A 15,300-nucleotide genomic window follows, 5' to 3' on the forward strand; every position below is an offset into this window, starting at 1 on the left:
GACTCATATAGGGAGTTGGGGTTATGTTATGCCACTGTCAACAGTATTACACATCACAGCGTGTCAGTTCGGGGTTAGTGTGTTAGTTTTTCCGCTTCCACCCAGCCCTTTAGCTTCCACCTAGCCCTATAGCTGCCATACTACTATATATACTGGCCACATAAAGAAACTGTGCACACAGAAAATATAAAGATAGACAGACCGTGTCTTTATACATAAATAAAGGTGTGAACATAGCAAGTATTGGAGACAATCAAACGCTCATGCAGGTGCCAGGCGACGTGACGTCATTGATGATGGCCAGTGGACTTGCAATGTGTTACTGCACGTGCAGCCTGTGCAGCTGCACACAACATGTGAAACTCAGAAATTGCTGTCACTGTCGAAAGCTGGATCTTTGGTCATTCAAACGTTCACAAATTCTCATTGGAATTCACATGCACATCATGCCAAAATGAACATCTGCTCAACGTCACGAAACCATTGGAATGGTTCGAGCAGGCATGAGCCAACAACAGGTGGCAGCACATTTCCAATGCCATCGTAACACGATATCTGCACTGGTCAGTTGTTATGGAAACAGTAATGACGTCGCCGACCACCCACGTTTTGGGCGTCCCCGAGTAACGATGGCAAGAGAGGACAGATGGATTCGGGTGAATAATCTCAGACACAGGTTCCAGACGGTAGTGACCACGTCCCAAACCATTCCCCAGGCCTTCAATGCTCATTTGGTAGCCACTATGCGTCGTCGATGCACTGCTGTGCTTCACGCGCATGATGGTACCCGTTATTGACTTTGTGATTTCGTCGTTTGACCCCCTACTCAATTTTGAACTTCTGACGTCATCGTTACGGATATTGTTCATGTTCTTTTGACATGTTGTTGTGGCCCGATATAAAGTGTCTACATCATTTCGTCTTTTCTGTGTTGTATTCCAATTCTGAAGGAATTTTCTGTGTGCACAGTTTCTTTATGTGGCTAGTATATAACGAGTACTACTTCTATCTCTTCTTACTACTACCACTTTACAACTTCTACTCCTACTTTTAACTACTACTAATTCTACTACTACTGCTACTACTACTACTACTACTACTACCACCACCACCACCTCCAATTTGGTCGTTATTGTACATCACCTGACATCACCAATAACAGTAAAATAGCTGATGATAGTAACGAAAGTTCTACGACAACGTGCCACTCCCTCTCCCTCGGCGTGATCTTTTGAAACCGGACTCAAACCGAAAAGTGGGACACACGTCATTACAGCGGCCAGCACAACATTTATTTACCAAATGCGTTTGCTCCAATTCTATGCACAGACATTTGAAGCTATTCCTGTGCTCGTAAATAAGATTTCCCTGAAGTCCGCACAACGTAAATCTAAACGTCCGTTGCGTGGCTATAGAAGCAAATATTTCCTATCCACAGTAAACACTAGAAACGATATTAACAAAGATTAAAGTCTCAGGGTTCATATTGATTTACGAGTTACCAATGAACGTACGGTTATACTAGGTGGATTTAAGTGACCGCTATCACCTCGTAAACCACCCCAGTCCCACCCCAGGTTGACACCCGATATAGTGTGTATGTCGCTGAGGAAGTAAATTACTCAGTTACGTTTGTTTCCCGGACTCCATGTATCCCTGACCCATCTCCGATCAACTCCTCCCCCTCCCGACATTTACACTGCTCCCACTGCCTGTCACTCAATACATCGCCGACTGACAATGGCTAAAACAATTAATTTGAGTCTATAGCTATAGCGACAAATTTTAAAAATAAATTTACTTATCTCTTCTAAGACTCTTTCCTCGAAACGTATCCAAGCACTTGATTTGACAAAAACTTTGATCTGGTTTGGCTTTTTAAGGTAAGAACCCACTGCTGAATGATATAATCTTATCTGCCAAAAGTTGATAATTACTTAAAGATATTGAAAGACATATTCACCACTGAAAAATTCATTTCCAGAAGAAATAATAATGTTGAAAGTTTTTTAGCCAAATGGTTTCCTCTCATCCCAGAATTTAATCCTGAATGACTATGTAACCAAAACATATTACTGATATTGATATTTAATGTACTATATCTCTATGAGCCCACAAGCTGTTTTGTACACATATTCCTCTATATGCTTGTATTCAACGTACTCGGAACAATAAAAAAAAGTCTCTTTCCTCCAAATAAGTATATTTTGTTGCATCAAATGTAAAATATGAGGAAGGGAGATAGCAACGTACCATTATGTACGTGTTAACTGAATACTGGCTTACTTTCTTCAGTAACCCATGCTTGTCGTAAGAGGCGACTAACGGGATCGGGTGGTCAGGCTCTCTGACTTGGTTGACACACGTCATCGTATCCCAACTGCAATGCTAAGGATGTCAATCATTGGATTGTCGATTATTTAAGGGCCGCCATCATATAGGTTGACAATTGCGGCGTTAAACAACAAACAAACAAAAATCTTTCGGCTGCATGCAAGCGTTTCCATGTGACTGACAAGGTAATCATATTTAGGATTCGGATTCGGATCCCAATAGTAAACTGCGATATCTACATTTGAGGCAGGTGTGTGAGACGTTTCAGAATAATCGGTCCACTCGGACACGACGTGGACTAGGGAGATTTGACGTCACTGTTTCCTAAAACGAAAGTCATAGTGGTCTGTTTCCTAGAAGATAAATGTTCATAGTAAAAAGTTCAACCCTGACATTAGGTATTGTACTGGGCGCCTCTTTATCTTGCATTTTTTCCCTTTAGATTAGTACATGTGACAGATAAGATAACACTATATCTGTGACTAAATATTAGTCTGAAGTGATCCCATTATCCATCAAGTCATGATGGGCGATATCGGCACATTTAGCACGTGCAACACGAAATTAAATGGTGTTATCTTTTGCGGTTGTGATGTCACCTGATATGTGATTGACAGGGTCATGCGGCAAATTAGTTGATGACTGGATGATTTCTCCTGCGGAATTACCTGATCCTCAGATATGTATTATGATAACCATTATGACTTAATCTGCTATGCTACAGTAAGATGGTTTATAAGTATTGTATCATAGTATATATGTGGCATGTTGCCGAATGCTGCTCTTAACAACAAACCATCATATTCTTAATTCTCATAAGGCTACACATGTTACATATTTTGGTATATACCAGTACCTCCCATGGGGTTGTCGGTTTAGTGTCGGTCAATGTGAGCAAGATGAATGTCGAGCGAGGACTGGATGGATATGTTGGTCAGGCACGGTAACTTTTCTTGTTCGAATCTTTGCATCTGAGCGCATTTACCTACTATTATTAGGAATATGGGTATTTCTATTATTTAAGGGTCCTGGGTGCCCTTGTACAAAACGATCTTAGCGCTAAGGTGACCGTAACTCCCATACCTTAACGTTGACTTAAGGTAGTCTTAGCGCTATGGTTGTTTTGTACAACGGCACCCTGTTGTTTATTTCTAATTTAAACAGCTCTGTTGCCCCCGCGTTCACACCTTTCAGGAAAATCTTTCTAGTATAAATCCGGGTTAGAACTGGCCTTCAGTAACCGACGCTTGACTAACGGGATCGGGTGGTCAGACTTGCTGACTTGGTTGACACATGTCATAGTATCCAATTACATAGATCGATACTCATGCTATTGATAACTGGATTGTCTGGTCCAGACTCGATTATTTACAGACCATATAGCTGGAATACTGCTGAGTGCGGCGTAAAACAACAAACAAATAATTAAACTCTTTCCAGTATAATTGGTTTCTCTATTTATCGACCCATGAAGATCTGGGTTAGAATGTGCCTTCAGTAACCCATGCTTGTCGTAAGAGGCGACTAACGGGACCGGGTGGTCAGGATCGCTGACTTGGTTGACATATGTCATCGGTTCCCAATTGCGCAGATCGATCCTCATGCTGTTGATCACTGGATTGTCTGGTCCAGACTCGATTATTTACAGACCGCCGCCATATAGCTGGAATAATGCTGAGTGCGGCGTAAAACTAAACGGCTCACTTACTCACTCACAGTACCCGAACATCGGACATCAGTTTTGTCAGTGGTTTAAACATAGTTTTATTCATGAAAATGATTTGGGGTTGGCAAAAAAGCTATACGGCTTATGTTAACACCGCTTCCTTACAATATATAATAAAGGATGAAATGAAGGATGTGATAGTGACGTCATCGATATTGACGTCATTGATATTTGTGTCTTTGATGCGTTACATTTGGAAATGCCTTGCACGTGTGTACAAAAACGTTCACTCCTCCTGTGTCCATTGTGTATGTTCAATGTTCGCTATATGAATGTTGTTTGGAGTGAACATAAGCAAAGATCTTAAAGCTTGTAGCACAAAGATATTTTACATTACGCCCACGTACAGTAAAGATCTAAACGCGCAACATCGACTTTTCTTCGCTGTGGCATATTTTTCCAAGCAGCTGGAAATTAAATTATGTTCAAATTAAATGCACGGTGCGTATTCAATATTTATTTAAATACCGTTATAAATAATATAAGGAAAGGTGTTAAGCATAGCTTAATTTCAAAACATGAATGCAATAAAGTCCTGCATTCCTTTAGGAAAACATACGTTCAATGACGTTTTTTCTTATTAACCCTTTTTTAGAAAGCTTTAATTACTATTGTGCTTATCGAGTTGGTTGTTGCTCTTATCTCTGAGTGGATACTCTGAATCTGACACTAATCCAGCCTTTGCTCGTATGTTTGATTAAAAGACGCGGTCGATGTGCGTAGGTGCACTGAGTGTGTGAGTGGTTCGGTACTAACTCCTCAATTATTACTGATGACCTAAACTCAAGGTGCAGATACAAGTTATATATGTTATTGATCCATGTGTATGGCCAGAGAATAATCAGTCTTCATTCTAATGAGCGTAATGGGCAAAATGATGGTGAAAACCACGACACCAGTATGACACCAGGTGTTCAAAAAAGGAAGCATTGTAACACCTGCCACTCACACTATTCAGTCCCCCCCCCCCCTTCCCCAAAAGCAATTTAATGATACTTGATTCCGTACAGCAACACCCCAGACACATGTCGGCGATCTGTAAACAATCGAGTTCTACCAGAGACACCGAAACGATTGCAAATAATTAAGGCAGCGTCTTCAAAGAGGGGTTGATACCACGAACAACACCTCAGTGCTATGGGTATGATGGCACGTATTCTTCGATCTTGACCAACGATCCATTTAATCCCCTGGTTTTATCCCGGAACCTCCCGGACCCGACATTTAAAAGACTTCTTCTAAAACTTCTAGTATATGATGTAATTTATTTCATTTTAGAAGGAAAATCAATAGTACACTTTTTTAAAATTAAATGGGTTTACAAAAATATATACTGTAAATGGAGTCCGCGTCTTTTGACGTGGCAGCTCCCTGAGTGGGAGGGACGGCTACCCCTGTTTGGTTACTTCATACCCACGTTGATCATAATTAATGAGGGTGGGGGTATAAAGGAGACTTCGCGGGACAGAACGAGAAATACCGGTGTAGTTTGCAGATACGACGGCCGTAATGCTGCGTGGTGTGTTTTCGCTGTTCCTGCTGGTGACGTATGTGGGGGTACGTGGTTACGTGTGGTAGTAGTGTTGGCAGTTGCCGTTGCAGTTGGTGCCATTGGTGACGTGAGTGAAACGGCCAGTGTCCCTATGTAATTGTTGGGTTAACATGTAGCATAGCGTATGACTTAAAGGATCAGCATAAAACGTTAGAGAATAGTCAACCTCATTTTATGGATTTCAAAAAATGCTTGAATCAAACTTGCTACTACGAGCTACAATGTGAAATACTTTTCATATATATGTTCGTTTCTCCGATAGTATCAAGTATTCTCTGAAATGCAATATTGTTCAGTGATATTTTTTTTGTCTTGTAGTCTCAAGCGAAGCACATCTGTGAAGTCATTCCTTGGGTTGAAAGATGTATTAGTTTTACGATTTCAATCATTTATGCATATATTATCTAGAATCCACATTTCACTCAATGTATATACATGTAGTTGGACATGGCGGACGTCACTTATTTGTCATTTTGTCAGGGAACGAGCCAGAAGAAAAGTATACATCCATATTTGGTGGTGGCTGAAAATGAAATATTTATTCGAAGGCAATATATTTCATAAGGATACCATGATTTTATTTTGTAACTTAAGGCTGTTCTTAGTCCAGTGAGATTTTGGGAACGTTAAAATTGGTATAATAGTGTTTTAGAAACACGCATATTGTAATGGAAACGCCGTTCCTGTTCTTTGAAGGTTTTAAGTGATCTAATGTTTAAATTCTAAATTTGAAAATTCAAGTACTTATATTTTGTTGTTGTTGCTCCTTTTGGGTTTTGTTTTGTTTTGTTTTACACTGCACAAAGTAAATTTATTATACAGTATAATAGGGTACACCTTAGGTATATTACATGCTTCATATACAATCTAAACTGAGGGAACAGGTGGTCACAGAATGTTTCTAGCACATGTGAATCTAACACAGATAAACCTAGGACAGGTAAGACTAGTACAGTTGATTTCAGCATAGACAGGTCTAGTACATTTGATTCTGGCACAGAATCCAGTACATCCTGTTTCCAGCATTGGTGATCCAGCTGATTCTAACACAGGTGTTCCTAGACACTCCTAAACAAAGAAACGCACAGGCGTTACCAGCAGTTCATTTCGATATATTGACAGCAATTGTCATTAAGACAATTCCCATGTTTGAATCACGAGGGTTGGGGTCATTAAGACAATTCCCATGTTTGAATCACGAGGGTTGGGGTCATTAAGACAATTCCCATGTTTGAATCACGAGGGTTGGGGTCATTAAGACAATTCCCATGTTTGAATCACGTTCAGCATGCCGTGGTTGTTGTGTATTGCGCCCAAAATGTGTTTGCAAACGTTTATCATAAATTTGGAAAACGATACATGAAATGCAGAAAAGGTTTTCCACGTAATGCACGCGCAATGTGTCGGACCATGAGTAGAGACATCGACTATAAAGGGCAAACCAAATTCACCATTTCACTATGAAATTTACGACGTAAACGAAGATCGAAAATGCAGAATGAATGCTACTGGCCGAAATATTTTCGACCAAACCATCAGAAATCGTCTGAGAGAAGTGGGACTTCGGGCATATCGACCAAACGTTGGACCTATCCTGCCACAACTACACCGACAACGACGTGTCCAATGGTGCAACAGGGTACAGGCATGGAACCTGGGGAACTGGCGACGCGTTTGGTTCAGTGATGAATCGCGTTTCCTCCTGCAACGACGGGATGGGAGACAACGTGTCTATCGACTTCGACACGAACGTTTTGCGTCGAACTGCGCGACAGGTGGACAGATTTGCTGTAGTGTTATGATGTGGGGAGCCATGTCCTCTATGGGTTGATCTGAGCTAGTGGTGGTTCAAGGCAATCAAACAGCAAATCGCTACAACGACCAAATCCTGCCACCTCACCTCCTCCCTCATATTAACTACCAGAGGGAGCAATTTCAACACGACAACGCTCGACCCCACACAGCTCGTGTAACAGGTGCCTATATCGCCAATGCAAACGTCAATGTCCTTCCCTGGCCTTCCAATATCGCCTGATCTGAACCCGATCAAGCATCTATGGGACGAACTTGGTCGACGCGTCCGTAAACGTTACCATCGTCCTCAAACACTTGCAGAAGAATGGTGAAGAATTCCCCATGCAAAAACATGTGCAATCTCTTCCAAGGTGGTGTGAAGCAGTGAGGGCTGCAAGGGGTTGTGTCACCGGGTACTGACGTGAACGCCACCTTGTGTCCACACATGTGCAGTGAGTGAACTGAATTAATGCTGACAATGACAACAAAACATATGTTCACCTGTCTGTCGAATTTCCTTCATCTATGTTCAAGCTCAATCGACTTATGTACACTAAAACACTTTTAATACATTTCCTTATTTGTGACATGTGCGTTTCTGTTTCTGAAGAATTTAGATGTTATTGTTTAACGCTGGCACTGGTGTTGCGGGTACAGGTGATTCTAATACAAATGATACCAGCATAGAGGATTCTAGCCCAAGTGAATCTGGCACAGGTGATTCAAACACACGGGTTTACAGGAGTTCCCAGCACAATGATTCTAGCTCGAGTGATTCCCGCAGAGCCAAATTTGTTCCTCTGTCTAAACAGTTCTGTGATTCATTGTAACTGTTTCAGAGTTTCCGAGTTCCACAAGCACAGTGGGCCAGACCGAGGCTACCCAACATCCAACTGGACGAGGGTGACCGGAACTACATCAGCCATGAAGTCAGCGACCCGGATGTGGTGAGTCGTGATGACGCTGTGTTATTTGTTGTGATTTTGTGGGCGAGGGTGGGATTGTGTAGGGGTGTGGTTGTGTGAGAGTGGGATTGTGTATGGGTGAGGTTGTGTGAGTGGGATTGTGTAGGGGTGAGGTTGTATGAGAGTGGGATTGTGTAGGGGTGAGGTTGTGTGAGAGTGGGGTTGTGTAGGGGTGAGGTTGTGTGAGAGTGGGATTGTGTAGGGGTGAGGTTGTGTGAGAGTGGGATTGTGTAGGGTTGAGGTTGTGTGAGAGTGGGATTGTGTAGGGGTGAGGTTGTGTGAGAGTGGGGTTGTGTATGGGGTGAGGTTGTGTGAGAGTGGGATTGTGTAGGGGTGAGGTTGTGTGAGAGTGGGATTGTGTAGGGGTGAGGTTGTGTGAGAGAGTGGGAGTTGTGTGTAGGGGTGAGGTTGTGTGAGAGTGGGATTGTGTAGGGTTGAGGTTGTGTGAGAGTGGGATTGTGTAGGGGTGAGGTTATGTGAGAGTGGGATTGTGTAGGGGTGAGGTTGTGTGTGTGAGAGTGGGATTTGTGTTGGGGTGAGGTTGTGTGAGAGTGGGATTGTGTTGGGTTGAGGTTGTGTGAGAGTGGGGGTTGTGTAGGGGTGAGTTGTGTGAGAGTGGGGTTGTGTAGGGGTGAGAGGCCAGTGGGGTGAGTGAGGGTGTGAGGGATTGTAGGGTGAGGTTGTGAGAGTGGGATTGTGTAGGGGTGAGGTTGTGTTGATAGTGGGGTTGTGTAGGGGTGAGGTTGTGTGAGAGTGGGATTGTGTAGGGGAGTGAGGTTGTGTGAGTAGTGGGGTTGTGTAGGGGTGAGGTTGTGTGGAGAGTGGGGTTGTGTAGGGGAGGGTTATTAATGAGAAGATGGGATTGAAGTGTGGGGAGTGAGGAGGTTGTGTGTGGGGAGTTATGTGAGAGTGGGATTGTGTAGGGTGAGGTTGTGTGAGAGTGGGATTGTGTAGGGGTTGAGGTTGTTTGAGAGTGGGATTGTGTAGGGTTGAGGTTGTGTGAGAGTAGGTTGTGTGTAGGAGTTGTGTAGGGTGGGGTTGTGAGAGTTGTTGTGTAGAGTGAGGTTGTGTGAAGTGGGATTGTGTAGGAGTTGAGGTTGTGTGAAGTGGGATTGTGTGTAGGGATTGAGGTTGTGTGAGTGGGATTGTGTAGGGTTGAGTTGTGTGAGAGTGGGGTTGTGTATGGGTGAGTTGTGTGAGAGTGGGATTGTGTAGGGAGTGAGAGTTGTGTGAGAGTGGGGATTGTGTAGGAGTGAGTTGTGTGAAATTAGGATTGTGTAGGGGTGAGAGGTTGTGTGAAGAATTAGGAGTTGTGTAGGAGGTGAGTTGTGTGAGAAGTGGGGTTGTGTAGGGAGGTGAGGTTGTGTGGGAGAAGTGGGAGTTGTGTAGGGGTGAGGTTGTGTGATAGTGGGATTGTGTAGAGGTGAGAGTTGTGTGAAGTAGGGGTTGTGTAGAAGGTGAGGAGTTGTAGAGAAGTGTAGGATTGTGTAGGAGTTGAGGGATGTGTGAAAGTGGGATTGTAGAGGGAGGTTGTGTAGAAAGTAGGAGTTGTGTATGGGGGTGAGTTGTGTGAAGAGTTGTGTTAAGGATTGTGTTAGGATTGAGAGTTGTGTGAGAAGTGGGATTGTGTAGGGAGTGAGAGTTGTGTGAGAGTAGGGTTGTGTATGGGTGAGGTTGTGTGTGAGTGGGTTGTGTAGAGGGTGTGAGGTTGTGTAGAAGTAGGATTGTGTAGGGGTGAGGTTGTGTGAGAAGTAGGATTGTATGTAGAAGGGGGAGAGTTGTGTGAGAGTAGGGTTGTGTAAGTGGAGTTGTGTAGGGGGAGTTGTGTGAGAAGTAGGATTGTGTAGGGTGAGGTTGTGTGAGAAGTAAAAGGATTGTGTGGTGAGTTGTGAGAAGTGGGATTGTGTAGGGTTTAGGTTGTGTAGGCGTGGAATTGGGAATGAGAGAGGTTAATTTGATGGTGGGATTGTGTGGGGTTGACGTTGAATGAGTTGTATAGGGATGGGGTGGGTGAGGGTTGGATTTCGTCGGAGTAGTGTTGGGTCAGGGTGAGATTGTGTAGGAGTGGGGTTTTCCGAGGGTTGGGGTTGAGTATGGTGAGAATGTCTGGTTGTGGGGGTGTGTGATTTGTGGCGTACTTTATGGGCAGAGAAGAGTGTGGTGTGGTGGATCAATACCGAACGGTATGGGATGTGTAGTGAGGGGTAGGTTATGTAACCGTAAGTAATTAATTACCCCTTACACCCGTGAGGGTGTTTGCAATACTCCAAGAAGCTGTCGTCACTAGGATCGCTTTGTGAACCTGGGCCGAGATTTTCAACTATATAACATTTCAAAACAGACCCCATCCTATCTCCATTAAACTTTTCTAGTCTATTATGTTGCCACAGCACGGGCCAGGGACACATCGTGTCTCTTATAACAGTCTGATATCCAGTGACCTGTCGGTTATCTCACATTCTCAGGCTCTGTGTTGGTTTAGCCCATAAGCAAGATAATGGCAGAGTAGGTGTCAGTTACACCTCCACAAGTGACTTCGTCGCCTGACGTTATCTTGCAAACGGAGAAATTAGTGACGTCCATGAACAACAGGTCACTACAACCTGTCAGGTGATTAACGTTCTGGAAATACTATATTGTAATACGAAGATAAACAGTGACACAATATGTTCCAGTTTGACTCATATCTCAACACTAAACTATGCCATTCCGTGGTGGTACAGACACTAAAGCACTGTACGTACGCTATGCATTTCCTTGAACCAGGGCCGGGAGTGAGTTTAGTTTTACGCCGCACTCAGCCATATTCCAGCTATATGGCGGCGGTCTGTAAATAATCTAGTCTGGTCCAGACAATCCAATGATCAACAGCATGAGTATCGATCTACGCAACTTGGATACGATGACATGTGTCAACCAATTCAGCGAGCCTGACCACCCGACCCCTAGAGTCACCCCTTATGACAAACACGGGTTACTGAAGACCAATTCACTAATTCACGGGTTGTTTACTTAGAATTCAGCGGACGTTGCAGTTAAACGCGGCATTCATAATTATTCGATAGTTAAGGCATTTCACTTCAGGCTTTTGTCATATCGTGCAGTTTAAATCTTCATTTATGTGACTCTGTATCTAAACTGACCAAAGCGCTCCTGTTTTAGACGAGGCATATAGTGTCTATAGCATGGTTCCATTTCGTAGACGTCTTTAAAACCAGCCGACTTTGTCAGTGTGTTTCCATGGACATCTGTTGCATATTGCATGCCCTTAATCTGTTTCCACCTTCAACGAGTTATTGATGATATAAGTGTCTTAACCACCAGTTAGGAGTAATGCTGGATTTTGAAAAAAATCAGTCTCTGGAAATGCTGGAAGGACATTTGTTTTAGACAAAATAAATGTTCATTGCGCGCGTTGGATATTCTGGCCCCGATTTCTTGAAAGAAACTTAAGTCTGAGTTTTTACTCAAATTTGAGAAAACACATTTCCCAAAAATAATTTAAATTGATGTAGGAGACAATTTAAGTTTATAGGTAGGTTACTTGAATTGTTTGAGGTTTTTGATATAGGAAATACAGTTGAGTTAGAAATTCCGCTGTTTTAAATTGTCAAACTCAGTTTGAAATTTGAGTAAAATCAGGGCCTGAATATTTTTAAAGATGGTTTCTCGCTTCTGGACTATCTATTCAGGTACGTCAACAGGCCCTCCCCCTTTACGTATTCTGCAAGACGATTCCGGAATGACAACAGTGGTGACGAATATACATTTATGTAACATTAATATTCTATAAGATACTTGTCTTCGTTTTCTTGATTATTTTGTTTTAAAAGAGAAATCTAATAATTCCAGGGTCCTGACGGAATCACTGCTCTGAAAGACCCGGATCTTCAATCGTGTTTCATCTACAAGTACATGAAACCCCTCATTATACCGCGAGAACAGAGGCACTTCTATACCAGGACAAAGGTTGGTTTGTTTATTTATTTGTTTGTTTGTTTGTTTAACGCCGCACTCAGCAATATTCCAGCCATATGGCGGCGGTCTGTAAATAATCGAGTCTGGACCAGACAATCCAGTGATCAACACCATCTACGCAATTGGGAACCGATGACATCTGCCCACCAAGTCAGGCAGCCTGACCATCCGATCCCGTTAGTCGCCTCTTACGACAAGCATGGAAGTGAGTGAGTGAGTGAGTATATTTCTACGCCGCTTTTAGCAATATTCATGGCGGGGAACAACAGAAATGGGCTTCACACATTGTGCCCATGTGGGGTATCGAACCCGAGTCTTTGGCGTGACGAGCGAACGCCTTTACCACTAGGCTACCCCCACCGCCCCTACGACAAGCATGGGCTGCTGAAGACCAATTCTAACACGGATCTTCACAGGTTTACTGAAACATTCTTCGGTGTATAAGCTTTACTTTGGCGTTTACTTCTCAGGCTTCGTTCCAAGGTAACCGTCCAACTGAATATGTAAATCGGTCGCATTACAATACATGTATACAGGAAGATGTATTAAATAAGTATATTACGTACAAGTGTACGTCCGGCAAATTCGCAGTTCCGGCTTCGCAGGTGCCAGATCACTTCAAAGAATACTGAGACATTGTCGGATCCAGATTCCACCCCCCCACCCACCTCTTGTGTTTGTTTGTTTTTGTCCTTTTGTCCTGAAACACTCGTGAAAACTTTGCACATCCCCTTTCTCAAGTAGCTGTATCCGCCCCTGACTGAACATAGTTCGTTATCACCGAAAGATAATGCAGATCACGGTTTATAATTTTAAACAGTATTGGCTGACATATATCTTTGGCAGAGTTCGGAGAGCTAAAGGTTTCAGTTGTAGCCAAACAAATATCAAGATATGCTTTTTAATCCACAGACCGCTACTGTTCTCCTGACCCCACGGGACAAGATACACTTCCGTCAGTCCGTGGGCCCCGCTGTTGACAAGCTGTGCAACTCTGTGAAATCCTTCTGGCTTGATGAGTTTATGCTGTACCAGTACATGAGCAATCAGCTCCACCCCCAAAACGCCCCACCCCCACTTTCCCACAGCTCCGATGAACCCGAGAGTGACGACGAAAACTTGCCCCCCGCAATGATCTTCCCGACCCCTCCCCCTCTTCACGAGACTCACGTGATTCGCACGCCTCCCCCGCTTCCGCGCCATGACGTGAGAGCGCCACCTGCGCTGGAGAAGGTAGAGCCAGGGCCCTCCACCGAACGCACAGAGTGAGAGTCCCACCTCCGCTTCATGAAGTGAATGCCCCACCTGCACCAGAGTCGAGCCCCACAGATCGCACACAGAATGCGAACTCCCCCACCTCTCATGAAAGTGCCCCCACATCTGTAACGCACGTTTAACATACTGACCATGCTGATTTTTTTTCATAATTTCTTGGTTTACAAATCCATCGTTCACAATTTCACAAAATTTGATACAATTAAATTTAGCGGGTTTTTATTTTTTGGCTGTTGTCTTCACTACAGAATACCTTTTGTAATTCCCGCCACCTCAAGGCCTTTTTATAAGGGAAGTAACTCTTTGATTTATCATCCGCTCAACATTTTATGTATCTCTGTACTGGTTTCATATTTCTCCACCGTAATGTAAATGGATCACTGAAAGTAACAGATTTATATTTAAAATTTCATGCACAATTTTTCTCGAAATCCGCAAACCAAGCAATGGAAAAATATCTAAATATGTAAAATAAATAAATCTGCAATTTAAACTAATTCTGTTTGTTCTTATTAGAGATTTACAAACGTCATAAGACGATATTGCTGACGTTTATATTTTCCTTAAGGAGAAACATGATAGACTCGATCATGACTGAGTTGGGATTAGTGAGTGAGTGAGTGAGTTACGTTTTACGCCGCTCTTAGCAATATTCCAGCAATATCACGACGGGGACACCAGAAATGGTCTCTTCACACATTGTACCCATGTGGGAAATCGAACCCAGGTCTTCGGCGTGACAAGCGAACACTTTAATCACTAGACTTCCCCACAGTTCAGTCACCCACAGGATGACTGTTTGCCCTGTCGATCACCATTGTGCTAACACGAGATGTATACACATGATCATTAATAAGCACCACCTGAATCCAAGGGCATTTTGGTTGAGACAGGCCATCATACCGTACCAGCTTACTGGAATGTACATGCAAAGAATAAAAGCTGGTGCAGATTGATTAACGCCTGCATGTGCGTATAAGTCAAAGAATCACTCATAAAATATATTTGTGTACTAGTATATAAGTAGGATATACAAAGTGGAGTGAGTGAGTGAGTATGGTTTAAGGCTGCTTTTAACAATATTCCCGCAATATCACGGCGGGGACACCAGACTTCACACATTCTACTCATTTGGGGAATCGAACTCGGGTCTTCGGCGTGACTAGCGGACGCTGTAAAAATAGTACTACTAGCTAACCGTGATATATGTACAGATACCGCTTGTGCAAGGCGGATATATTTGTCGTTTAATTAATTCCATTTCGCCATCGCACCTGGAAGACTGTGGACTTCTCCTGAATTATAAGGCTTTAGACGATAAGGCTATTTGGTATGGAATCCTGAAAGGGACATTGTCGCGTTGTCGCCCTCTCAAAAACAAGCAAAATGAGGTAAAATTAACCAAACCGCGACAATGCGACAACGCGACATATTTTGACCTTGAAAATTGTCGCTATGTCGCATTGTCGCCCTTTGGAGGAATAGAAAAATATTATTCAAAACGCGACATGCGACAATGCGATAAATGGCCGAAATGTCGCGTTGTCGCACTGTCGCGGTTTGGTATATTTTGCCTCATTTTGCTTGCTTTTGAGAGGGCGACAACGCGACAATGTCCCTTCCAGGATTCCATAATTTGGTGTGTTCCGCAGCGTGTTGATAACTGACAACACAAG

The 15,300-nt window shown here is 43.2% G+C and overlaps 1 protein-coding gene across 2 annotated transcripts; it reads left to right on the forward strand.

Moving 5' to 3' along the window:
- Window positions 1-5,467: 5,467 nt before the first annotated feature.
- On the forward strand, window positions 5,468-14,117 carry LOC124278702. 2 transcript variants are annotated; one of them, XM_046714473.1, is made up of 5 exons: window positions 5,468-5,617; window positions 8,246-8,353; window positions 12,224-12,340; window positions 13,262-13,549; window positions 13,636-14,117. In XM_046714473.1, exons 1-5 carry the CDS (start codon window positions 5,570-5,572, stop codon window positions 13,744-13,746), a joined length of 672 nt encoding a protein of 223 aa, XP_046570429.1. In that variant the 5' UTR covers window positions 5,468-5,569; the 3' UTR covers window positions 13,747-14,117. The 2 variants fall into 2 exon arrangements, with proteins under 2 accessions (XP_046570429.1, XP_046570430.1); XM_046714474.1 differs by having other exon boundaries at window positions 13,262-13,816.
- The last annotated feature ends 1,183 nt before the right edge of the window (window positions 14,118-15,300 follow it).

Source organism: Haliotis rubra, unplaced genomic scaffold (genome assembly GCF_003918875.1).
Source record: "Haliotis rubra isolate DU_JTF1 unplaced genomic scaffold, ASM391887v1 Scf240, whole genome shotgun sequence".
In the NCBI taxonomy this organism is placed as follows: Eukaryota; Metazoa; Mollusca; class Gastropoda; order Lepetellida; family Haliotidae; genus Haliotis; species Haliotis rubra.